Source organism: Amblyraja radiata, chromosome 3, assembly GCF_010909765.2.
Source record: "Amblyraja radiata isolate CabotCenter1 chromosome 3, sAmbRad1.1.pri, whole genome shotgun sequence".
NCBI lineage: Eukaryota > Metazoa > Chordata > Chondrichthyes > Rajiformes > Rajidae > Amblyraja > Amblyraja radiata.
This window is the reverse complement of record NC_045958.1, coordinates 39,188,852-39,215,451: the sequence shown is the minus strand read 5'-3', so window position 1 is coordinate 39,215,451 and position 26,600 is coordinate 39,188,852. Positions and strand designations below refer to the sequence as shown.

Sequence of the window (26,600 nt, the reverse complement as noted above, 5' to 3'; positions counted from 1 at the left end):
TTGTCTTATTTTGAAAAAAACATTATAGGAACTGCTGTTTTTTTTCCATTAGAAAGATTTACTGACAAGGAAGTCTAGAACTATCACGTTTGCTCAAGCTGTGTTTATAATTGAGTTTGTGGGATCTTTAGACGTTAAAGGAGGATTCGAAGTTTGTTACACCAGTCAAAGATCATAACTGATCTTTGGACTCTAGTCCAAACATCTCAGCTTTGAATATACAATCAATCACTCAACACCCATAGAGAACGACAATGATTCACAACTGTTAATACAATTCCCTCACTATGGAAACATATTTGCAGTATCAAAACTGTTTAAAGCTGAGGAAATTGAACTATAGTTTCCTTAGTCAGCTATGTCTCATCATATTACTCTTAAGTGCATAATTTTATAATTTGGATAAGTGACAAATTACTGACCTAATATCCTGAGGTCTGACGTGTTGATCCTATCCCAAACCTGAATCCCAGCATGGCAGCTTGTGAACTCAGTGCAAATGATTTCCCATGTGTCCAGCAACCAATAGAATTTAAATTTACAATGTAAAGCAGGAAGGAAAATGACAGTTTCATCTGCACACTAATCTAAAAACTGGAATTAAAGTTGGAACTATGAATAAAATTTAATTTACATAAGGCTAGAATAAGTGGCACATGTTTTATACACAACATTAAGGCATTTTACAGAAACTGGTTAAATTTCACATCTTTGATTTTCCCCCTTGGCAAAGGAGAAATTTGCAAAACTGAATATTGTGAAGAAGAGTGAGACTTTGAGATTTCTGGCTTAAAAAAAGTAATATCACAAACTCGGAACATAATTAAATTTGCAGTATAATGATATGAAAGCAAATAGCTTTGCTTCCATTTTAACAACAAATTTCATTGTTCAGGAACATATTTCACAACCATCGCTTTCCTTCAGATAATCAGTTAAAGATTCAGACCCAGCTTTTTACCAATCTCAGTCACCATCTCTGGAATGGTTTTCTCAATATTTATACTCATAAAATTTTCAGTGCCGTCTGGTGGTTCCAGGGTGTCGAATTGAGACTGCAGCAAAGATGGTGACATGAAATGCCCTTTTCTGGTTTCTAACCTCTTAGTGATAAGTTCTATGGAACCATGAAGATACACAAACAAAATGTCCTTGCTAAAGTCAAGATGTGAATGTGCCTGATTTGGTTCAGTATAGTTTTCTGCTTGTCTGTTTTTCATACTATGCTCACCCATTAGAATTCTTCGATACATTCTCTTCAGAGAAGAACATGCGAGGATCACATTTACACCAAGTGAAAATTCTCTGAGGGTAAACAAACAGAAAAATATTTATGTGGAAATATTCAAATCTTATTTTTAAACATATTTTTCCCAAGGGTTTGACAAGTTTAATTCAGTAACATTAAATTTTGCCCAAATTTTGGCAAATTGCAAATTAAAGATGTATAGGAAGGAACTGCAGCTGCTGGTTTAAACCGAAGATGGACACAAAAAGCTGGGGTAACTCAGCTGGACAGGCAGCAACTCTGGAGAGAATGAATGGGTGATGTTTTGGGTGGCGACCCTTCTTCCAAATTGCAAATTAGAATGAACTGAAGTTGGCCCGAAAACCGTATAAAGTAACAAAGTGTCGCTAAGAGAGAATGGAAGTCTTGAGACAAAAGGGAATAGGAAAAATCCTCATCCAGTAATTGTCATCATTATCAGATCTACAATCCTGCACTGCTGACAGGCAATGCAAGAGGTATCATCCAATAGAAATAATCTGTTGTGCAATTTTGATGGGGGATAAAAGCCAGAAAGAGTTGAACCAAGGAAATACAACAGTTACAAGTGCCATACAAGATTCTGACAAACTAACATGTAACATCAGTAATTGTCAATTCATTATTTACTTTTAATGCTATAATTTTATAATTATAGTAACCTTGTATGTAAGAAATACATTTAGCTTCAAATTACCTCAGTAATATTTCTTGCAAACTGCACAGCCAGGGTATTCTCTCCTGTTAACAACAAACACCTTGAGAGACTACAAAAATGATGCATCTTAGTTACCAAACAAAACATACATAAGCCTTCTTTACTTACCTGATTCAGCTATCAACATTAATTATTAATTCTGCACCATGCACATTCTTTATAAATTGCGCATAACTATTTCAAAATTTTTAAGGCTAATGGACAGCTTTGCATTTTTCTTCATAATACTGATGTTCAGTGGGCGTGGACTAATAAAGTAATTTTCTGCAATGATCACCATTAACCAGCTTGTGTGATAATAGTTTTGACCCAAATAATACGATTGTTGGTTCAAACCCAGCTTCAAAAACCTGAACATTTCAATTTTTGGATGAAACAAAGGGCCAGTCAGCCCTTTTGAGGCGAGGCTGCAAAATATAAAATACTGTTATGTAGAGAGCTGGGTGCATTGAGACCCTGGCAGAGATATTTGCATCATCTTTAGCCATGGGTCAAGCATCATCTCTGGTGGGAATGGAATTGTCCCCGTCCCCCCCCCCCCCCCCCAGATACTGCTCAAGCCACTGAGTTCCTCCAGCATATTCTTTGCTACTTAAAACAGTGGCCTCAATACATTTTTGAGTGGTAGAATCCTCTTGTGGAATTGCCAGTCTTGGACTCCTGCCAATATTTCCAAATTCCAATCATTCTTAACATATTCTTTTTTTCCCCCCAAAAGAAATCAAAGCAAGCTGTATCGGCTATTATTATCCCCCTAATATTAACTCAGATTTTGTCCACTAACACTTCAAGATCTGCTGAGCATTTTACAACACTGACCTGCATACATTTCTGCTCTCGAACATCCCATTAACCAAGTGGTCTTGTCACAGCTTAACACCATGGCACTGCTCCCACCACATTATTCCATATCTTATTCCATTGTCCTACCAGCACAGGTGAGGTACTGGAGGGTAGCAAATGTTGTGCCTTTATTGAAGAAGGGTTGCAAGCCGGTGAGACTAATATCAATGTTGGCGATGTTTACGGATGGGATTCTGAGACACAGGATCTACTTGCATTTGGATTGGCAAGGACTGATTAGGGATCGACAGCATAGCTTTGTGCATGGGAAATTATGAAAGTGCAATTTTTATAATACTTGTTTTAAATACTTTTCTTATTTCAGGATAAAAATATTATTACACTAACTAAAGTTCTTCCAATAAAACAGATGGAGAAGCATAATTTTAAGAAAGTATTACCTCATCACTTAGTGGTATTCCTTTAGCCATTCTTTCTTTGTTTTCTTCGGAATGGTAGTCATCAGCATCATAGAATTTCCAGCCCAACTATTAAAATATATTTTCAAATATTTTTGGGTTAGAAGTCTTTTTAACTCGAGGTAAAGGAGCCATTAGGAGGTAGTGACCACAATATGATAAGTTTTGAGATACAATTTGAGAGGGAGAAGAGTAAATCGGAGGTGTCGGTATTACAGTTGAGCAAAGGGGTCTATGGAGACATGAGGAAGGAGTTGGCCAAAGTTGACTGGAAAGATACCCTAGCAGGGATGACAGTGGAACAACAATGCCAGGTATTTCTGGGAATAATACAGAAGGTGCAGGATCGGTTCATCGCAAAGAGGAAGAACGATTCCAAGTGGAGTAAGGGGCGAACGCGGCTGACAAGGGAAGTCAGGGTGAGTATAAAAATAAAATAGAAGAAATATAACATAGCAAAGATGAGCAGGAAGCCAGAGGATTAGGTAACTTTTAAAGAGCAACAGAAGATAACTAAAAAGGCAATACGGGCAGAAAAGATGAGGTACGAAGGTAAGCTAGCCAAGAATATAAAGGAGGATAGTAAAAGCTTATTTAGGTATGTGAAGAGGAAAAAACAAGTTAAGGCCAAAGTTGGACCCTTGAAGACTGAAAAGAGTGAATTTATTATGGGGAACAAGGAAATTGCAGATGAGTTGAACAGGTACTTTGGATCCGTCTTCACTAAGGAGGACACAAACAATCTTCCTGATGTACTAGCCAGAGGATCTGCGGGGGCGGAGGAACTGAAGGAGATTCATATTAGGGAGGAAATGGTGTTGGGTAGACTGATGGGACTGAAGGCTGATAAATCTCCAGGGCCTGATGGTCTGCATCCCAGGGTACTTACGGAAGTGGCTCTAGAAATCATGGATGCATTGGTGATCATTTTCCAAAGTTCTGTAGATTCAGGATCAGTTCCTGTGGATTGGAGGATAGCTAATGTTGTCCCAATCTTTAAGAAGGGCGGCAGAAAGAAAACAGGGAATTATAGACCAGTTAGCCGGACATCGGTAGTGGCGAAGATACTGGAGTCAATAATAAAAGATGAAATAGCAACACATTTGGATAGCAGTAGTAGGATCGGTCCGAGTCGGCATGGATTTACGAAGGGGAAATAATGCTTAACTAATCTGGAATTTTTTGAGGATGTAACCAGGATAATGGACAAGGGAGAGACAATGGATGTAGTGCACCTGGACATTCAGAAAGCATTTCATAAGGTCCCACATAGGAAATTAGTGGGCAAAGGTAGAGCACATAGTATTGGGGGTAGGGTGCTGACATGGATAGAAAATTGGTTGGCAGACAGGAAACAAAGGGTAGGAATGAACAGGTCCCTTTCAGAATGGCAGGCAGTGACTAGTGGGGTACAGCAAAGCTCGGTGCCGGGACCACAGCTATTTACAATATATATTAATGCTTAGGATGAAGGGATTAAAAGTAACATTAGCAAATTTGCAGATGACACAAAGCTGGGTGGCAGTGTGAACTGTGAGGAGGATGCTTTGAGGATGCAGTGTGACTTGGACAGATTGGGTGAGTGGGCAGATGCAGTTTAATGTGGATAAATGTGAGGTTATCCACTTTGGTGGCAAGAACAAGAAAGCAGATTATTATCTAAATGGTGTCAAGTTGGGAAAAGGGAAAGTACAATGGGATCTGGGGGGTCTTTGTTCATCAGTCACTGAAAGTAAACATGCAGGTACAGCAGCAAGTGAAGAAAGCGAATGGCATGTTGGCCTTCATAACAAGAGGAGTTGAGTATAGGAGCAAATAGGTCCTCCTGCAGTTGCACAGGGCCCTAGTGAGACCACACCTGGAGTATTGTGTGCAGTTTTGGTCTTCAAGCTTGAGGAACAACATTCTTGCTATTGAGGGAGTGCAGGGTAGGTTCACGAGGTTAATTCCCGGGATGGCGGGACTGTCATATGTTGATAGATTGGAGCGGCTGGGCTTGTATACGCTAGAATTTAGGATGAGAGGGCATCTTATTGAAACGAATAAGATTATTACGGGAGCTCTCCCTCCTCCATCTTGCAGAGACTGAGCCACGCCCACACTTCTGGGTTTTATAGTCCCTCCCCCTCCCACCAGAAGGGGCGTGGCCTTCATGGCGTGATTGACAGGAGAGAGAATCTCAACATTTTTTAAACACTAATAACTCTTTTATTTTTCATCGATGGGAAAAATCCTCGGCGCCTGATGGGTGGAGGGGGACTCTGAGTAAGATGGCCAAAAATCACAGCCGTACATGGTAGCATTTTTTCTAACATCAATATAAAGCGCAAACAAGAAGTGGTCAAGATTAGACTTTTAATTATATAGAAGGCAAGGCAACTATAATTAGGCGAGGCAACTTTAATTAGGCAAGGCAACTTTAATTAGACAAGGCGACTTTAATTAAGCAACACAGCTTTAGCATTTCCAAACCAAAGGCAACAGCTTTAGCATTTCCAAACCAAAGGCAACACAGCTTTAGCATTTCCAAACCAAAGTCAACACAGCTTTAGCATTTCCAAACCAAAGGCAACTCAGCTTTAGCATTTCCAAGCGAAAGGCAACACAGCTTTAGCATTTCCAAATTATATTTTCAAACCACATTAAGGGCACTGACAGGTCAGTAAAACCACTCAGTTTAGTAGACATGTGTAGAGTGTTATTCACAGCTCAGACTGAGAGACGTGACCCTCTCGCTCCCCCATCTTGTAGAGACTGACTGAGGCACTCAACACTTCCGGGTTTTATAGTCCCTCCGGAAGGGTCGTGGGCTTCAGGAGAGAGAATCTCAACATTTTTTAAACACTAATAACTTTTATTTTTCATCGATGGGGAAAATCCTCTTGTCCTGCACAGCGGAGGGGGACTGAGTAAGATGGCCAAAAATCACAGCAGCGTTTTTTCTAAATCAATATACAGAACAACAGGAAGTGGTCAAGATCAGACTTTTAGTAATATAGATTCTATGGTATATGGACACACTGATCCGATCTGTATTTATGACTACAATATCCTGTTGTGCTGCAGCAATGCAAGAATTTCATTGTCCTATCTGAGACACATGACAATAAACTCTGTTGACTTGATCACATGGTGGTGCTGACTCGAAGGGCCGAATGGCCTACTCCTGCACCTATTGTCTATTGAAAGAGAGGATAATGCATCAATTATATTATTTTACCCCAACACTACTGGACCTTTCTCGCTATTATCTCCGGCCTTTTCCTCCGTTACTTTCCTTGCCAAATGCAGGGTTCATTTATTCCAAACTAAATTAACTAATTTAACTAAAATGCTGCCATCTACATCTTACCACCCATTTTAACTAGCACATTTGCTCTCACCTTCCTCTGCTGTCCTCCCATCCTTCTTCTTCCAATGCATTTAATTGAAAATTTATTTCCATTGACTTTTCCATAAAACAGGAATTATAGAAGGACAACATTTTCACACAGAGGATGGTGGGAATATGGAATGAACTTCAAGCGGAGGTAGAACAGGTACAATGGCAACATTTTAAAAGGTATTTGGATCGATGCATACCTAGAAATGGTTTAAAGAGATATTGGCCAAATGCAAACGTCTAAGAACTGCAGATGCTGGAAAAATCAAAGGTAGACAAAAATGCTGGAGAAACTCAGCGGGTGTGGCAGCATCTATGGAGCGAAGGAATAGGTGACGTTTCGAGTCGAGACCCTTCTTCAGACTGATGTGGGGGGGGGCAGGAAGAAGAAAGGAAGAGGCAGAGACAGTGGGCTGTGGGAGAGCTGGGAAGGGGAGAGGAAGGAGGGAAAGCAAGGACTACCTGAAATTGGAGAAGTCAATGTTCATACCGCTGGGGTGTAAACTACCCAAGCGAAATATGAGGTGCTGCTTCTCCAATTTGCGGTGGGACTCACTCTGGCCATGGAGGAGACCCAGGACAGAAAGGTCGGATTCGGGATGGGAGAGGGAGTTGAAGTGTTGAGCCACCAGGAGATCAGCTTGGTTAATGGGTCTGGGTTAAGATGTGGTCGTAGAGTTGGTCTGGGTTGAGATGTGGTCGTAGAGTTAAAGGCAAACAAATGGGATTAGCATGGATAGGTAATTTGGTTGGCATGGACTAGTAGGTTGAAGGGCTTGTTTTCATTCTCTATGCATCTATAGATCGAAACAATGTTATGCCCCCACTTCAAAATATCTTTCTAATCTCTTCTGGCCCAAAATTATTGTTTTTAATTTATAGCTTCTATCTAGTTACACCCTATCATCTTTTATTTTTATTTTCGCCGTTAAAATCATGTATTATGGAGCTTTCTTCCATAAACCACCCCAACAACACGAATCATGTTCACAAGCATACTAAAAAGTGCAGTCCTTGAAATACACCTTCAATTGCTTCTCCAAATCTCCTCACTATTTATTCCCCTATTTTGGCAGGTAGTTTAAGATAAAATAAAGGGGAGAAAGGAACTTAACTACATAAATGTAAACATCTTAGAAATTCTTTAACCAAGAATGAACTGAAAATGACTATTTGGAAGTTAATGAAGATTAACTGGCTTCCATCATTTGCCATTTATCAAGCAGCTAAATGTTGTGGAGCTGGTTACTAAATGTGCTGGATATACCATGCCTGTCCATGCACAGAAGCAATATAGTACTGTGTGAAAATTCTGTTAGAATGATAAAAAAAACATTCCAACATAAACACTGGGCTTCAGCCCCATCCTACCCTTTCAGACTTTGATTACTGCAGTTTTTCCCTTGGAAAACTTGCTCAAAAAAACATGGAGTATGTGATTTGATATATTAGTATCCAACTAATATAACTTTCTATAACTCTCCCCGACAAAAGCTCACAATACCACCAAATATCAACTTGCCATATTTGGTATACTTCTCTCCAGAAGCTGGCTCTTCCAAATCCAGGTATATTTTAAAAGTTGTGCATATGTACTGACACGTATATGTCACATGCATGCTCAAATCATCATCACAACATTGTATGTTGCTCAGTTTGGAATATCTGGCACCCTCCCATCCTCCCAACTAGGAGTGACAAAAAAAAAAATTAAGAACAGAAAAATTAGAAATTTTCTAGTTTACATAAAATAAAGTTAGTAAACAACTGTCTTAGAACTTAGAATCTTAGAAACAAAGTTTTCTTATTGTGTATGTTTACCACAAATAAATGACAAGCTGTATATTTCTACATCTACTTGTATGTTTTTTATCATCAAAGTCTAGGATGTTCCTGTACTCCTGTGACAAGTTTCTCAAACCAAGGTTCAATTTCCTTCTCCAAAGCAACCCACATTCACGAATCAACACTGAAGTGAATTCCGTTTTTTGGATTTCAGTTCTACCAAGTTCTACTCGTAAATCCTTGTTCAGACAGGAAAGTTGTTGTCATCATTACTAGTGGTAGAAGGTCTCCATAGTAGGAGTACATCTAAAAAGATGATTTTTGAGTGAAGTCGTAATGAAACTCCATCAACACTTCTGACATTTCCCCGAAATCTGCCCGCTTGAGGTGGCGTTGATAAAAGGATTAACTATCCACATCTGATTTTTCAAGATACTTCTGAGGAAAAATGTTTAGACAGCAACAGTCGGAAATGATGTCCTTCAGTGGTTTCTCCAGATCAGGTTGCTTTTCTTCCCACTCACACTCTTTGAGGAAGCTTTCCAAATGTGGGAAATTGGAGAAATTGCCTTTTCGAATGTTACTATGTCACATGGTGATCGTAATTTTCATGGTTTCTATTTTCCCAAGTACATCGAAGGACATGAATTGACAAGTTGAGCCGATTCAAATATTCATAAATAGAAGTCATGTAACACAATTTGGCCAGCCAAAAATCACTGTTGAAATGCATGCTTTCACATCACCTTGCTCAGTAAAAAATACAGACAGTTCATTCTTCAGGGACAGTACTCTTTCATGGAATCTTCCACATGACAATCATCGAACCTCAGAATGCAGGAGGAGAATCATGTGATCTGCAGACATATCCTTGCATAGCTCTGAAAACAGTCAAAACCAAAGATCCTCTAGTAAGCAAGATAGCTCACTCGACGAAAAAGACGTAATAGGTTCATGGGCAGATTCATGGGTAATCTTCGGCCCCATTTCCGTAACCGGCTTCCGTCTCCGCCATCTTTGTCCGCCATAGCTGAGCAAAGATACTAGTATGGAAACATCCTCGTAAAAATCAAAGATCTTGGGTAAAAATCTTCTCCTCATTTTCTCTCTGCCCCGTTAAAGAGACTCACTGATGGGGGGAAAGAGGGCGGGTATGAGATCCGAAGCTGAGACAGATGGCCCTTCGGTTTCTTCCCCCATCACGCTCACTGCCCGGCTCCCAAACTCTGGACCGGTCTGCTCTTTACTACTCCACTGTGTCGCTGACTGTCGGACATTTATTCCTCTTTCTGCCAAAATGGCTCAGTGCTGGAATGGCTCTTTTGTTCGGCCCGCCCCAGTGGTGCTGCAGTTTGGTGGGGATATGGCTCGTACCCCAGTTCTTACCTTAGTATTGAGCATCGATTTCCCTCATCAGAGAAACGTTCCTCTGGAGATCGAAAGGCAGACTCGATTGAATCCAGATAGTCCTCCACATAGTTCACAGCATGCAGCTGCTCCCCGTTCGCAGGTCTCAGCATCTTGCAAGCTACATTGGTTATTTGTTGGGGCAGAAGGGGTGGGGAGCAGGCGGACTTTCCTTGGGTTACATTCGCTCGGTCGGTCGGTGCAAGCCTCAGCCCCTTACGCTCACTCACTCCACCTTTCTCTTTTTGCGGAAAAAATAAACAACCAATTTTGTAAAGGCACAGCGGAGACAGGAGAGAAGCGTGGATTGGAAAGGTCTCCCCTTTTACACTGCCATGTGGGCACAGCCTTTGCCCTCAGTGCCCCCTCCACCCTTGTTGCACAGTCTGATCCCAATCCTGTGGCTTTGAATCCAAAACATTAAAAAAGAAAATTAACAGAATTATAATTTATTAACATATTAATCATTAACAAAAAATAACAGAATCATGAATCATGAATCTAACACTATATCACATGCACAAACTGTTCCCCCGCAACGCTGATTACACTGCGAGAGGGATATACAAAGTCGGGTCGGGTTTACTGAATTGGCCGACGAAAAGGCTGACGTTCCGCTCCGTTGCATACTACACGTCAGCCCATTGGTTTTAGCAGGAGTGCACTATCTTGCTTGCTATAGGATCTTTGGTCCAAACTTTTCTGTTTGTGGGCAAATAGCATTGACAATTTTCACCACATCTTGCAACAATTCTTCCAGCTCATATTTCTGGTCATTGCAACAAGTGTTCAGTTTCTTGGCAGCCAGTGCTTCCCGATGTAAACAACAATGTAAAAGTGCAATTCTGGGATATTTCTTTGATGCGAGCAGTGGCTCCTTTATGTTTCCCCATCATGGCTGTAGTCACGTCTGTAGTCACAGCAACACATTTGCTCCAAGATTAATTTTCTTTTCCCATGAATTTGTCAAGCTTGGAGAAAATAAATTCACCTGTAGTTTGCTCTTTGAATGGCAAGCAAAAGAGATAATACTCGACAATTTCTCCCAAGCTTTTATCCGGGAAATGACAATACACAATGAGTTGTACATCATTTTTAATGTCCGTAGTTTCATCAAACTGCAGAGCAAAGAATTGTGCTTCCAACAGTTTCGCCATCTGCTGATGCTTCAAATCTTCAGCAATCATAGTAGATTGAAGTTTCATTGTGTCATTGGACAAAGGAATTTGCACTACTTTATCCACTGCTTGCTTTCCACCATGTAGTAGATTGGCAAAGATTTGCAAACATGATTTGACAACTTTCTCAGTCTCTGTGTTTGGCTTTTTCCCTTTCATGAGCACATGTGCTATTTGAAGGGGCAAGAAGAAGAGGGTTTTTTAGTCGCAGTGTCATTATTTACCATCGACTGGAAGAAATTCTGCTGCTTCCACAAATACTCACGAGTGTTTTCGAAAAACTGTATTGACTTGTTTTGATGATTACTACGATTTGTTCTTAAATGTGTCTGTAATTTTGAAGGAGCCAGGCACTGGTTGCTATATTTTACACTGCAAAACGTGCACTGAGCTGAGGGAGTAGGGCTTGTTAGTTCATCTTGGGGAAGGAAAAAGCCATACGCGATATATTCTTCGTTCCACTTTCTTTTCTTGAGTTTTGAGGAGAGGGTACTTTGTGTTTACTCTTGAGATTAAGTTTTTCCTTGTCCGTATCATTAACAGTCATCATCTTTAACATACGAACTGCATTTTTAAGTTTGTTATCCTCAGTTTCCTTGTCACCCTTCACAAGAACTGCAGATGCTGGAAAAATCGAAGGTAGATAAAAATGCTGGAGAAACTCAGCGGGTGAGGCAGCATCTATGGAGCGAAGGAATAGGTGACGTTTCGGGTCGAGACCTTCTGAAGAAGGGTCTCGACCAGAAACGTCACCTATTCCTTCGCTTCTCTTGAGTCCTGTTTGTTTCACTTTCTTTCGGAAATGAACTACTTCCTTCTGCACACTCTTCCTCTACAGCTGGTTTCTTTAGGTACTTCAACAAAGGTACTTCAAGCAAAAAAAAATCGGCAAATTCAAGTCAATATGAGCTGAACGAGTTCTACTGCAGGTACGATAAACAGAAACTTAACCCTGGTACCCCCTCCCCAATCAACACTTCACACCTACTTAAAGCCTGACTCCAGACTGCAAAGACTGGGCCCTTTCCCACCCACCCCTGTCCAAGCACCACTTAACACTCACTTACAGCCTGACTGCAATAGAAAATAAAAATCTGAATAAATTAAGTCATTCACCCTTCATTCACCCCTCTAATTTAATTCACCCCAAAATAATTTTCATTCGCCCTTGGGTGAACCATTCAAGAAGCACTGTGTTAAGTCACCAGATAATTAGCCAGTACAATCGCCATAAACAAAACATTTGAAAAACAGACAGTTGGCAAAGTCATGCTGCCATTCACCCCTCCCCCAGCCTTGGTCAACTGTTAAACCAACCAAGGACTTCCATTGCTCATGAGGTTCTTTGCCAGAGATAGGCACTCAGTTCTTTTGCCAGAGATAGGCATGCAGGGGAACTACAGTGATTTTAGGATCCATTGCTGAATAGAAAGATGTGTTCTGACTGCACTTTGTTAGGTAGTGGAATGCAAACGTACCATATTTCCATTGGATAAAATTGCCGGAATAGTTAGACTACTCATGTAAAGAGAGACAAACAGCCATGTTGGACTGAGTGAAGACAACAGAACTGCAAAAAATTCAACCACTTGACCTACTGGCCCATTTTCTCCAAATCCCTCTAGCCTAGCCGAGACCTGCAATTAATATGGCAAACCCAACCAGCCATCACCACTACTCCCATGTTCATCTGCTCTTAAGCATGACCTTTCAATGGGAATCACAGGCAGTAAAAGGAAATCTCCATCGTGCAATTTTACGGTCATCCGGCTATTGTTGGTAAACTATAACCAGAAAGCCTTTGCATCAAAATTATCATTTTTTTAAAAAAAAACGGCGAACATGCAATCTCTGTACAAATTGAACTCCAGGCAGGATTGAACTCAGATCACTGAAGCTGTATGGCAGCAGTATTATTTGCTTCTCAATATTTCCAACTTTCATTTCCCCCACTGTATAATATTCCAACCTTCATCTACTTATTCCTTTTTGAAAAACTTAAAATTGAGAATGTTCACTTTGTGAAGATCTTACCATCGGTAATTCAAAGAAAAACACTTACCCATTGAAGAAAAAGTAAAAGGCAAAAGATTTGGAGGCAAATTACATGGAAGTAAATGTTATTTGTTTTCAAAGTCAGACAGAGTTGATACATACCTTATCGGCAAGAGATAAAGACACAGTGGTCCTAAAAGAAAATGAAATAAAACCAATTACATTTGACAAAATTCTGACAATATTTTTGTTAAGTGATAAATGAAAGGTTGTTATAGACTGGTTTTAAAAACTTACAAATTTCATTAAATAAGTTGGCAACTTGGCCTTCATTTTGTGAAACACCAAATGATTTTAATTTATCTCATGAAGAAAAGATATGTGCTGCTTAGAAAAAAGAATCATAGCTTCAATGAGAAAATATACTAATACTTTCATATTCTCACATACGCTCACACCTTCTGTATTACTCCGTAACTCTGCAAAATGTGTACTTGTGTGACACCAATAATGAGAGAAGTTAAAAAAAATGCATTCATGTAAATTTTCTTTTTACAAAATTAGTAATTATGTACATTTGGTATTTTAGGACATTGGCCTATTTGGGATTTCTATAGTTCCTCAAATTTAAAGAGTCACGAATGTTTTATTGCCATTGTCCCAGACAGAGCAATTACATTCTTACTGGCTGCAGCTCAACAGAATATGTAACATAGTACACTGTAAACAATATAATAAATGAGAGAAAAAAAGTACACAAGTACACACACACACATTTCAATACTGCAACTTTACTGTGGGAATTCTAGGGCCATTTTATATATTACATCCACAGACATACGTACACACAAAAAACAAACAATAGTAGTGCAATAATAATAATGTCACAGTGTATCATAAATGCTTTTTATTTTCACCATTTGTCTTTTGCTTCCTATCTGTACACTTTGATTTATTACATCACCTTTTTTCCTGTGAAAACTAGAATCTTTCACATCAAGCTCGTGAACCTACCAAAGTGAACTTTGCTCTTGGTGTAAAACAAGTAAAGTTAATATCTTTATCTGATCATTTTAGTATATAATAAAAAAGATTGAGACAACTCTGAAACTAATTTTAAAATGCATGGCATCAGGAATAAAATCTATTTAGAAGTTTGTGTCAAATTTTAAATACAGATTGGGGAGAATTTTGCTTGTCATACAGAATACCAGAGTATCATTTGTCATTTCAATACTGCAACTTTACTGTGGGAATTCTAGGGCCATTTTATGCATTGCTTCGGACTAAAGAGTATTGCAAACATTTGAAATAAACAAAGCTATGTTAGATATGGTCGCTAATCCTACTACAAAATATAATTTGTAAATTTTAGTCTACATTGTGAGGCCTACTTCATAAATCCAAGTTAAAATTAAGTGATTTTTAATTGCATCATCTTCCCATGTGTAACCATTCAATAGCAACGAGCCCATGTTGATGGAAAGTTTTTAGTTCTGTGATTCGAGTCAAGAGTCAAGAGTGTTTTATTGTCATATGTCCCGGACGGGACAATGAAATTCTTACTTGCTGCAGCACAACAGAATATGTGAATATGTAAACATTGTATATAATGGGGGGGGGGGGGGGGGGGGGGGGGGAAGAAAAAGTTCAATAACTAACAAATACAGTGCAAATAACAGATAATTCACAATAACAGAGTGCAATACTAAAAACAAAATTCAGATCAGGCAGAATCTGTGAAGAGAGAAAAGGAGCTTCTGTTTGTGGGCATCAGAATCGGAAAAGTGGATAGACAAGCATACTTGAAGGGAAAGATGTGGGGAGAATACCAGGAACGTCTGCAAGAACTGATTCTCAGGTGAACCAAGATGACACAAACATGGTTTGAGAGAGGGTGTCAAAGACTTCTTATTCATAGCTTTTAACAAACCATCTAATCTTCATTTTCCACTCATTAGCCTCCACATTCAATAGATCATCCTCTAATGTTTGATAATTTCAATGATAAGCCAAACCAGATGTACCATCCTCTCTTCTTAGCATTCTAAGGGGACCATTCTTGTTTCATTCTCCACCTTCGTTAACAGCCATTCTCATGACATTTACCCATGCAACTGCAGATTTCCTTCCCACCATTCAGAAAACAAGCTGTCCTGCCAAAATACTTTTGGACAGGTACATGCAGAGGAAACATTTAGAGGAAATAGGCCAAACGTGAGCAAATATGACAAGCTTAGATGGCGTATCTTGGTCATCATAGTCGGTTGGGCCAAAGAGTCTGTTTCCATGCTGTAAGGCTTTATTTACAGCCAACAGAGTGACCCTGAGTTTCCAGTCACGGAACATCACCTGTGTAGTGCGTGGGTCTCGGAATTAAGCACGGTCGTGTTTTGAGAGACACTTTTTATTCAGTTCCTCCCGGTTGTAGGGAAGACCAAACGAGAGGAAGATGGCACCCAAACCCCTGCCTTTAAAGCCTCCGGCTAAGGGCCGCCTCCGGACTGAACCACTCCTGTGCCGAGGGGTTCGACACTAAGGTGGCACGACCCTTGGGAGCCGCCACAGGACCCCCCCCCCCCCCCCAGAACCAGAGGCACGAAACGCACCGGCGGGCGAACGACCCGGCCGGCCCGCGTGCGGAAGTTAGCCGCTCGTGGGGCTTGCGGAGGCATAGGTGGAGGGACAGGACGAGGGACCGGCGGGAGGACAGGTGGAGTGACAGGCGGAGGGAGCCATGAAGGGGGGCGCCCTCGAGGCCGAGGTTGGGCAACCAGCACCGGCTGGTCAATGTCCAGGTGTGCCGGCTTCAAACGGTCGATCGACACTGCCTCCGGCCGGCCCCCCATGTCCAGGACAAAAGTCGACTGCCCGTGTTCCAGCACTCGGAACGGACCCTCATACGGCCTCTGGAGTGGAGTCCGGTGGGCATCACGGCGCAGGAAGACGTACGGGCAGTCCCTGAGGGCTGATAGCACGTGTGGGCGAAATGTCCCATGGCGGGACGTCGGGACGGGTGCGAGCCTGCCAACTTGCTCGCGAAGGCGCTTTAGGGTGGATGAGGGCGTTCCCTGCTGCCCCGGCGCCGACGGCACGAACTCAACGGGCACCGTGAGTGGCGACCCGTAAACGAGCTCCGCCGATGATGAGGCCAAGTCCTCTTTGGGAGCAGTCCGGATGCCCAGCATGACCCACGGCAACTCGTCCATCCAGTCCGGGCCGGAGAGTCGTGCCTTCAGTGCTGTCTTCAGCTGCCGGTGGAATCTCTCCACCAGACCGTTAGCTTGCGGGTGGTAAGCCGTGGTGTGGTGTAGCCGCACCCCCAGCAAGCAAGCCATGGCTGACCACAGCTCGGAGGTGAACTGTGGCCCCCGGTCTGAGATGTGCGCCGGCACCCCGAAGCGAGCAATCCAGTGCGCGGACAACGCACGAGCACATGTAGCCGTTGAAGTATCGGTCAACGGAATGGCCTCCGGCCACCGCGTGAAGCGGTCTACCATTGTAAGCAGGTGGGTGATGCCCCGGGACGGCGGGAGAGGCCCTACAATGTCTATGTGGAGATGGTCGAACCGCCGGTGAGGTAGACCAAACTCCTGGAGAGGCGCACGGACATGGCGCTGGATTTTTGCCATCTGGCACGGAATGCAGGTGCGAGCCCAATGGCCAACCTGCTTGCGCAGACCGTGCCACATGAAACGAGCAGCCACTAGTGCCGTTGTCGCCCGGATTGATGGGTGAGCCAGTCCGTGGATCACCTCGAACACCCTCCGGCGCCAGGTGGCAGGGACGATGGGGCGCGGCTGACCGGACGACACATCGCACAGGATTGTCACTCCCCCAGGACCGAGAGGGACATCCTCAAGGCGGAGGCCGGAGATGGCAGTCCGGTAGGCGGGCACCTCATCGTCCGTGAGCTGTGCCGCCGCCAGAGCAGAATAGTCCATTCCAGGCGCCACCTCGAACACGGCGTTGATAGCGGGCTGGGACAATGCGTCGGCCACCCGGTTCTCTTTCCCCTTGATGTAGCAGATAGATGTCGTGTACTCCGATATGTAGGCCAATTGCCGCTGCTGTCGTGCGGACCAGGAATCGGAAACCTTCTGCAGGGCGAAAGTGAGCGGCTTATGGTCGGTGTAGGCGGTGAACGGGCGGCCCTCCAGGAAGTAACGAAAATGGCGCACAGCCAGGTACAGAGCCAGGAGCTCACGATCGAACGCGCTGTACTTGGTCTGCGCACGGTTGAGGTGCCGACTGAAGAAGGCCAGGGGCCGCCAACCTCCGCCCGTCAGCTGCTCCAGCACAGCACCAACCGCCGACTCCGAGGCGTCCACCGTGAGAGCAGTCGGGGCATCTCCCCGCGGGTGTACCAGCAGTACGGCCCGAGCAAGGGCCTCCTTCGTGCCGTCAAAAGCTGCCTCCGCCTCGTGGGTCCACTCAACGTTCTTGTGCTGCCCACCCGCCATAAGTTGATACAGGGGCCGCATGATGTGGGCCGCGGATGGCACGAAACGATGGTAGAATGCCACCATGCCGACAAATTCCTGCAGGCCACGCACCGTGCGTGGGCGGGGAAACCGGCGGATGGCGTCGACCCTGTCAGGCAGGGGAACCGCGCCTTGCGCAGTCACACGGTGGCCGAGGAAGTCAATTTCGTTCACCCCAAAACGGCACTTGTCCAGGTTGATGGCCAAACCATGCTCGCTGAGCCGCTGACAGAGCTGCCGAAGGTGAGCACAGTGTTCCTGTTGCGAGCGGCTGGCCACCAGGATGTCGGCCAGGTACACGAACACGAAATCGACGCCGCGACAAACCCCGTCCATGAGGCGCTGAAAGGCCTGTGCTGCGTTTTTGAGGCCGAACGGCATCCGAGTAAACTCGTAAAGCCCGAATGGCGTGATGATCGCCGTCTTCGGCACGTCATCCGGGTGAACTGGGATCTGATTATAACCCCGTACCAAATCCACTTTGGAAAAAATTGTGGCCCCAGCCAAATGGGCCGTGAAGTCCTGGATGTGGGGTACGGGGTATCGATCCGCTGTTGTTGCCGCGTTCAGCCGTTGGTAATCCCCACAAGGTCGCCAGCCCCCGCTTGACTTGGGGACCATGTGGAGTGGGGACGCCCAAGGGCTGCTTGAAGGGCGGACGATCCCCAAGGCCTCCATCGTGCGGAATTCCCGCCGTGCCAGACGCAGTTTATCTGGTGGCAGTCGCCGTGCTCGTGCATGGAGTGGTGGGCCGGTAGTCGGGATATAATGCAACACTCCGTGGCTGGGGGTTGCTGATTGAAACTGCGGAGTGAGAATGTCCGGGAACGCAGCCAAGATACGTGCAAATCGGGAGTCCACGGACGCCAGTGGCCGTCCCACCGGTTGATCCACACGCAACGTGATCGGCTCCATCGTAGTGGCGTTGACCAAACGCTGACGTCCGACGTCCACCATGAGGGAATGCGCCCGGAGGAAATCGGCCCCGAGCAATGGTTGAGAGACGTCGGCAATGGTGAAGCTCCATGAGAAATGGCAGGAGCCGAGCACGATGGGAACCATCCGCAGTCCATATGTGCGTATGGGGCTGCCGTTCGCCGCGGTGAGGACGGACCCCCGCTTACCGGAACGAATGTCGGCCAGCGAAGGGGGCAGGACGCTGAGCTCCGCTCCTGTATCCACGAGGAAGCGGGTCCCGGAGCGCCGATCCCAGGCGAAAAGGCGATGAATTTGGCCGGCTGCCGCGGGGACTATTGGCAGCCGGCCCAGGCGTTTCCCGGGAATGTGCATGGCTGGCGGCATTGTTGTGCTGCAGCACCCCAGCGTTGATGGTAGTAGCACCAACGTCTCCTGTTGGAGTCACTTGGAGCTTGCCTGCTCCTGCTGGTGGTGCCTGCCGCTTGCTGGCGCTGGGCTGCAGGTGCAGTACCCCTCACTGCTGCTGGGGGAGATCGTACGGGCCGTCGGGCTGGAGCTGTCACTCCTTCCACAGCTCCCCCGCCCCACCGGAGGAAATCGGGAGCTGCTGGGGTGACATCATCGGCGTGCCTGCTGACGGCGAGCGCGTTGACGTCATCAGGGCGCGTCGACCTCAGCGCGACCCCGTCTCTGCTGACGCCCAGCGCGCTGACGTCATCAGGGCGCGCCATCCACAGGGCGTCGTTGCGCCTCCCGAGGGCCCGAAGGTCGGCAAACGAGACGTCGGTGAGCTGCAGACGGATGTAGGCCGGCAGCAGATGCAGGTATGTATACTCAAACAACAGGCACGGCGTGTGCCCGTCTAGTAGAGCCACCATCTCCTTTAGGAGGGTAGATGGCCGTCGGTCGCCCAGGCCCCCCATATGCAGGATCCTACCTGCCCGCTCGATCCTACTCAGTCCGTAAATCTGGAGCAGGAGCTCTTTCAGGCCGAGGTATTTATTATTGTCCGGGGGGTCTGCGAGGAAGTCCGTGACCTCTTCAACCGAATCCTGGTCGAGGGCTCCCACCAGGTAATAGAAGCGGGTGGCATCGACCGTGATGCCCCGCAGGTTGAACTGGGCCTCCGCCTGCTGGAACCAGATGAGCGGCCGGGTGGTCCAGAAGTTGGGCAGTTTTATGGAGACCGCGTCCAGAGACAGGGCCGGGCCGGCCTGTGAGGAGGTAGGGCTTTGTCTGTTCTCCATCATGACGCCAATGGAGCGTCGGGGGTCACCAATGTAGTGCGTGGGTCTCGGAATTAAGCACGAAGTCGTGTTTTGAGAGACACTTTTTATTCAGTTCCTCCCGGTTGTAGGGAAGACCAAACGAGAGGAAGATGGCACCCAAACCCCTGCCTTTAAAGCCTCCGGCTAAGGGCCGCCTCCGGACTCCTGTGCCGAGGGGTTCGACACTAAGGTGGCACGACCCTTGGGAGCCGCCACACCTGTTACTTTAGTTCTTCATTCCACTCCAACTCTGGTCTTTCTATATTTGGTCTACTACACTGATCTCCTGACACCCAGTGTAAGCACAAGGAAAATCACGTATGTTGCATCCCCGACAAGTCAATAATGATTTCAACAATTTTATAGGTATTATCACAACTGGATAATTCAGATGCAAGGTCACACTTGTAAATTTTCCATCCCGCTAATCTCAACATTAACAATCTTGTTTGATGGTTTTCCTCAAAAGGTTAGCAATGAATTACAAATATTTGTGAAATGTAATTACTGCAGATGGCCAGCAGATCAGGCAGCATTTACGGAGACAAAAACAGAGTTAACGCTTCATGTTTCACGTGGATTCTTTATGATACCAAGAGTTATGATGGAAGATCACCAATTGAAATGTCAACTCAGTTTTTCACTCCCCTCAGGTGCTGTCTGACCTGATAATTATCTCTTGTAATCTCTCTTTTTATTTCAGATTTAGAGCATCTGAAACGTTTATGCTTTAGATATAACTGAGCAGGCTGTGATAGTTCTAAAGAGAAGCTTTATTTGGCACTCTCTGGCAAATACCATACTTGCTTGGACCAACTGCACATCTACAGTAGAACAATGCCGTGAACTCCTCGTAGCAAACCTCCACCCAGTGCAGACAGTGGCACAAATAGAAATGGGTACAACCGAAAAGATATTAAAGTGATGTGATTGCAAAGTGACCAAACTAGGGAATTGCAAATGTTAAAATAATTATATTTTTGGAGCAATGGGCAAAAGGGGGAAAAAGAGGCAAATAACCTTCACATTAAAGCAATTGGGTAAAGGCAATGGACTAGGAAAATGGACAAGGGAGAGCCAGTGGTTATAGTGTACCTGGACTTTCTGAAAGTATTTGATAAGATCCCACAGAGGAGATTAGTGGGCAAAATTAGGGCACATGGTATTGGGGGTAGAGTGCTGCCATGGATAGAGAAGTGGTTGGCAGACAGGAAACAAAAAGTAGGGATTAACGGGTCCCTTTCAGAATGGCAGGCTCGTGGGGTACCGCAAGGCTCGGTGCTGGGACCGCAGCTATTTACAATATACATCAATGATTTGGATGAAGGGATTCAAAGTAACATTAGCAAATTTGCAGATGACACAAAGCTGGGTGACAGTGTGAACTGTGAGGAGGATGCTATGAGAATGCAGGGTGACTTGGACAGGTTGGAGGAGTGGGCAGATGCATGGCAGATGAAGTTTAATGCGGATAAATGTGAGGTTATCCACTTTGGTAGCAAAAACAGGAAGGCAGATTACTATCTAAATGGCGTTAAGTTGGGAAATGGGGAAGTACAACGGGATCTGGAGGTCCTTGTTCATCAGTCTATGAAAGTAAGCATGCAGGTATAGCAGGCAGTGAAGAAAGCAAATGGCATGTTGGCCTTTATAACAAGAGCAATCGAATATAGGAGCAAAGAGGTCCTTCTGCAGTTGTCCAGAGCCCTAGTGAGACCACACCTGGAGTATTGTGTGCAGTTTTGGTCCCCAAATTTGAGGAAGGACATTCTTGCTATTGACGGAGTGCAGCGTAGGTTTACAAAGTTAATTCCCGGGATGGCGGGACTGTCATATGCTGAGAGAATGGAGCAGCAGGGATTGTACACTCTGGAGTTTAGAAGCATGAGAGGATAATTATCTCTTGTAATCTCTCTTTTTATTTCAGATTTAGAGCATCTGAAACGTTTATGCTTTAGATATAACTATCTAACTTAAGAAAGAAATTAGAAAAGCTAAAAGAAGATATGAGGTTGCTTTGGCAAGTAAGGTAAAAGTAAATCCGAAGGGTTTCTACCGCTATATTAATAGCAAAAGGATAACGAGGGATAAAATTGGTCCATTAGAGAGTCAGAGTGGCCAACTATTGTTGATTCACTTTTTTCTCTCACATCGGTTGTTTCGACAATAATCGACCAGGCACCAGGGTTGCTTTAAACGTACGTTTATTGAGCAGGAGTCTTCACACAGGTTACAACCTAGCAAAGAGTCTAGCTGACTGCCCTTAATTGCAATGCTTTATATACATTAATGCCACCGTTTAGCCCCCCTCCCACATTACCCAAACAATCGACAGACCTGTACACAATGGTCATGATAGCAGGCACGTACACAATGGGAGATGTACAATGGTCATGATAACAGGCACATACACAATGGGAGATGTTAATTAGTGGAACAATACTAGAGCTAAGACAGGGAGTACACAATGGGAGATGTTAATAAGTGGAACAATACTAGAGCTAAGACAGGGACATTTCTCAGACATTCGGGAGCCAGTGGGTTACATATTCTTCAGCCTTCTGAAACTCAGCCACCTCAATCAGACGAGTGCGGGGAAGATCAAAGTTGCGAATATGCAGCATCAGCGGGATAATGTGTATTTCTCAGGATCACAACTTCCTGAGGCCTGCAGCCACATAGTCAGCAACTTTGGTGAGCAGACATTTTAAGTTTCAACCGAGTTTACCTGACCTCCATTTTCCCTTCACATAACCATTTTACAGTGCTGATTCAAGATTTATATTCACACTATCTGCAGAGCCAAAAGAGATGGGGGAGATATTGAACAGTTTCTTTTCTTCGGTATTCACCAAGGAGAAGGATATTGAATTATGTGAGGTAAGGGAAACAAGTAGAGTAGCTATGGAAACTATGAGGATCAAAGAAGAGGAAGTACTGACACTTTTGAGAAATATAAAAGTGGATAAGTCTCCAGGTCCGGACAGGATATTCCCTAGGACATTGAGGGAAGTTAGTGTAGAAATAGCAGGGGCTATGGCAGAAATATTTCAAATGTCATTAGAAACGGGAATAGTGCCGGAGGATTGGCGTACTGCGCATGTTGTTCCATTGTTTAAAAAGGGGTCTAAGAGTAAACCTAGCAATTATAGACCTGTTAGTTTGACGTCAGTGGTGGGCAAATTAATGGAAAGAATACTTATATATAAGCATCTGCATAAACAGGGTCTGATTAGGAACAGTCAACATGGATTTGTGCCTGGAAGGTCATGTTTAACTAATCTTCTTGAATTTTTTGAAGATGTTACTCGGGAAATTGACGAGGGTAAAGCAGTGGATGTTGTGTATATGGACTTCAGTAAGGCCTTTGACAAGGTTCCTCATGGAAGGTTGGTTAAGAAGGTTCAATGGTTGGGTATTAATGGTGGAGTAGCAAGATGGATTCAACAGTGGCTGAATGGGAGATGCCAGAGAGTAATGGTGGATGGTTGTTTGTCAGGTTGGAGGCCCGTGACGAGTGGGGTGCCACAGGGATCTGTGTTGGGTCCACTGTTGTTTGTCATGTACATCAATGATCTGGACGATGGCGTGGTAAATTGGATTAGTAAGTATGCAGATGATACTAAGATAGGTGGGGTTGCGGGTAATGAAGTAGAGTTTCAAAGTCTACAGAGAGATTTATGCCAGTTGGAAGAGTGGGCTGAAAGATGGCAGATGGAGTTTAATGCTGATAAGTGTGAGGTGCTACATCTTGGCAGGACAAATCAAAATAGGACATACATGGTAAATGGTAGGGAATTGAAGAATGTAGGTGAACAGAGGGATCTGGGAATAACTGTGCAGTTCCCTGAAAGTGGAATCTCATGTAGATAGGGTGGTAAAGAAAGCTTTTGGTGTGCTGGCCTTTATAAATCAGAGCATTGAGTATAGAAGTTGGGATGTAATGTTAAAATTGTACAAGGCATTGGTGAGGCCAATTCTGGAGTATGGTGTACAATTTTGGTCGCCTAATTATAGGAAGGATGTCAACAAAATAGAGAGAGTACAGAGGAGATTTACTAGAATGTTGCCTGGGTTTCAGCAACTAAGTTACAGAGAAAGGTTGAACAAGTTAGGGCTTTATTCTTTGGAGCGCAGAAGGTTAAGGGGGGACTTGATAGAGGTTTTTTAAATGATGAGAGGGATAGACAGAGTTGACGTGGAAAAGCTTTTCCCACTGAGAGTAGGGAAGATTCAAACAAGGGGACATGACTTGAGAATTAAGGGACTGAAGTTTAGGGGTAACATGAGGGGGAACTTCTTTACTCAGAGAGTGGTAGCTGTGTGGAATGAGCTTCCAGTGAAGGTGGTGGAGGCAGGTTCGTTTTTATCATTTAAAAATAAATTGGATAGTTATATGGATGGGAAAGGAATGGAGGGTTATGGTCTGAGCGCAGGTATATGGGACTAGGGGAGATTATGTGTTCGGCACGGACTAGAAGGGTCGAGATGGCCTGTTTCCGTGCTGTAATTGTTATATGGTTATATGGTTATCTCATTGAAAGATATAAGATTGTCAAGGGTTTGGACACACGAGGCAGGAAACATGTTCCCGATGTTAGGGGAGTCCAGAACCAGGGGCCACAGTTTAAGAATAAGGAGTAAGCCATTTAGAACGGAGACGAGGATACACTTTTTCTTACAGAGTGGTGAGTCTGTGGAATTCTCTGCCTCAGAGGGCGGTGGAGGCAGGTTCTCTGGATGCTTTCAAGAGAGAGCTAGATAGGGCTCTTAAAAATAGCAGAGTCAGGGGATATGGGAAGAAGGCAGGAACGGGGTACTGATTGGGGATGATTAGCCATGATCATATTGTAGCGATGTTACAATACTTACCTTCAGCAGCGCTGCAGTTCTGCCACTGGCCGTGTGCGCGACTTTGGCGCCTTTGAGGGGGGGCGGGAATAAAATGCCGTTTTCTCCTGCCTGTCGGAGGCGAACTTTCTCAGGCTGCCAGCTGCAGAACAATCGCCCTGACTTCCGTTCGCGGAAGTTTAAAAAATAATAATTTGCTGGACAATTTAATCGCTGGAGTAAAATAAAAAGCTACTTCTAACACCCTCAACACCTACAACAGGACGGACCTCACGTAGGGGACAAAACATAACGCAAGTTGTATATTTTACATATAAACTTGCTTCTTAGGATGACTTTAATCCAAATTTAATGGGAGAAAATGTGATTTTGGCCCAATACGAACCAGCAGTGTTTTTCCTGCCGATATGGGGTTCAAATTCACCCCAATTGCAACGTTCCAATCGATCGCGTTCCACAACAACCCACTCGCAAGATGACTTAAATGCCCATTAATTTACGGGAATTAAAAATTAAATTCCTTCCATTTGGCCTATAAATTCATGACAATGAGATTTAAAAATCATGTTATATTGTGAATTCTTGTGTGAATGTTATTTGGACACTTAGGCTATTAAAAAATGTTAACCTTTTCTTAAGAAATGGATAGATGTTTCGATCTAGTAATTGAATTTTGTAATTAGCTACAATTGGGTAACTAACTAATTATATGCTTTAATTTCAGGTCATCCAAGTAAGATTGTTTCATATTTGTTTCAGAATGCTTCAATCTATAATAACTGAAATTTTCATTCAGTTCTCTTGATTTTTAAGAAAGCTATGGGCTTTTGACTGTCCTCGATCACAGCTTTTGAGTTAAGTCAATGAAAAAGCAATAGGGAACAAGATGCTAATTTCAGAGTATGAAAATGGCCATAACGTTTTTAATACTGAAGATATGAAAGTGAATTAGGTGTCAAATTAAACTTTTATGCTTTATCTGTTGGGATAAATTGCAGACTCAAAATTTTGTAACATTGCTACACATTGAATGGAGGTGCTGGCACGAAGGGCCGAATGGCCAACTCCTGCACCTATTTTCATTGCTTCTCCAGAGATGTTGCCTGCAGTGTTACTCCAGCATTTTGTGCCTATACCCTCCTTTCCCCATCCACCTCCCTGCACCCGTTCCCTAACCCGTCCCTATCCCCACCAAAGATATCTTTGATCCCCACCCCGTCCGACCCCCCTCTGCACCTTCCCTCTCCTGCCCCCCCCCCTCCTCCCCACTGTCCCTATCACCCACTGCCCCCATCTCCCCCCTCACTCACTTGCCGCAGCCGCTCACCCCCATCGTCACCACGATCATCGCCACCGTGAGCTGCAGCGAGATGCCGGGACCAGGAGCTGCAGCGCCCGCGCGGCGGGAGAAGCTTTCACCCAAAGTCAACTCATGCAGCGAGCTCACCAAACATCGACATCAAATCACGCAGCGCGCGCGCGCACACACACACGCACTTCATTTCTTTAGGTACACAAAATTGCTGGGGAAACTCAGCGGGTGCAGCAGCATCTATGGAGCGAAGGAAATAGGCGACGTTTCGGGCCGAAACCCTTCTTCAGGTTCCGCTGACACCAACTGTTAGGGGCCTGTCCCACTTAGCGATTTTTTCGCGACTGCCGGCGTCATATCAGCGTCGCCAAAAGATTTTGAACTTCTCAAACTCCAGCGGCGACAAAGAAACACCGCGCGTCATACGTCATCCCGCTGCGTCATACGTCATCACGCTGCGTCGTACGTCATCACGCCGCGTATTTTCCGGTGACCTGTTACGTCAGTCAATGAAAGGTACACAAAAATGCTGGAGAAACTCAGCGGGTGCAGCAGCATCTATGGAGCGAAGGAAATAGGCGACGTTACCCATCTCCTTCGCTCCATAGATGCTGCTGCACCCGCTGAGTTTCTCCAGCATTTTTGTGTACCTTCGATTTTCCAGCATCTGCAGTTCCTTCTTAAACACGTCAGTCAATGATACCGGCAGTACTTGCATTTGCGCAGACAGTATCTCGGGGAGCAGTGTAATTGGGGGCTGTAATGCAGATTGA

The 26,600-nt window shown here is 44.5% G+C and overlaps 1 protein-coding gene across 7 annotated transcripts; it reads right to left on the bottom strand.

The window, feature by feature from the left end:
* Positions 1-46: 46 nt before the first annotated feature.
* Positions 47-26,022, bottom strand: idnk (IDNK gluconokinase). Of its 7 annotated transcripts, none has more exons than XM_033017632.1 (5): positions 25,963-26,022; positions 13,157-13,187; positions 3,230-3,316; positions 1,965-2,008; positions 47-1,305 (listed from the first exon to the last, which is right to left on the bottom strand). In XM_033017632.1, exons 3-5 carry the CDS (start codon positions 3,257-3,259, stop codon positions 936-938), a joined length of 444 nt encoding a protein of 147 aa, XP_032873523.1. In that variant the 5' UTR covers positions 3,260-3,316; positions 13,157-13,187; positions 25,963-26,022; the 3' UTR covers positions 47-935. The 7 variants fall into 7 exon arrangements, with proteins under 7 accessions (XP_032873523.1, XP_032873524.1, XP_032873521.1 ...); XM_033017633.1 differs by having other exon boundaries at positions 25,822-26,000; XM_033017630.1 differs by having other exon boundaries at positions 25,826-26,000.
* Between the last annotated feature and the right edge of the window lie 578 nt (positions 26,023-26,600).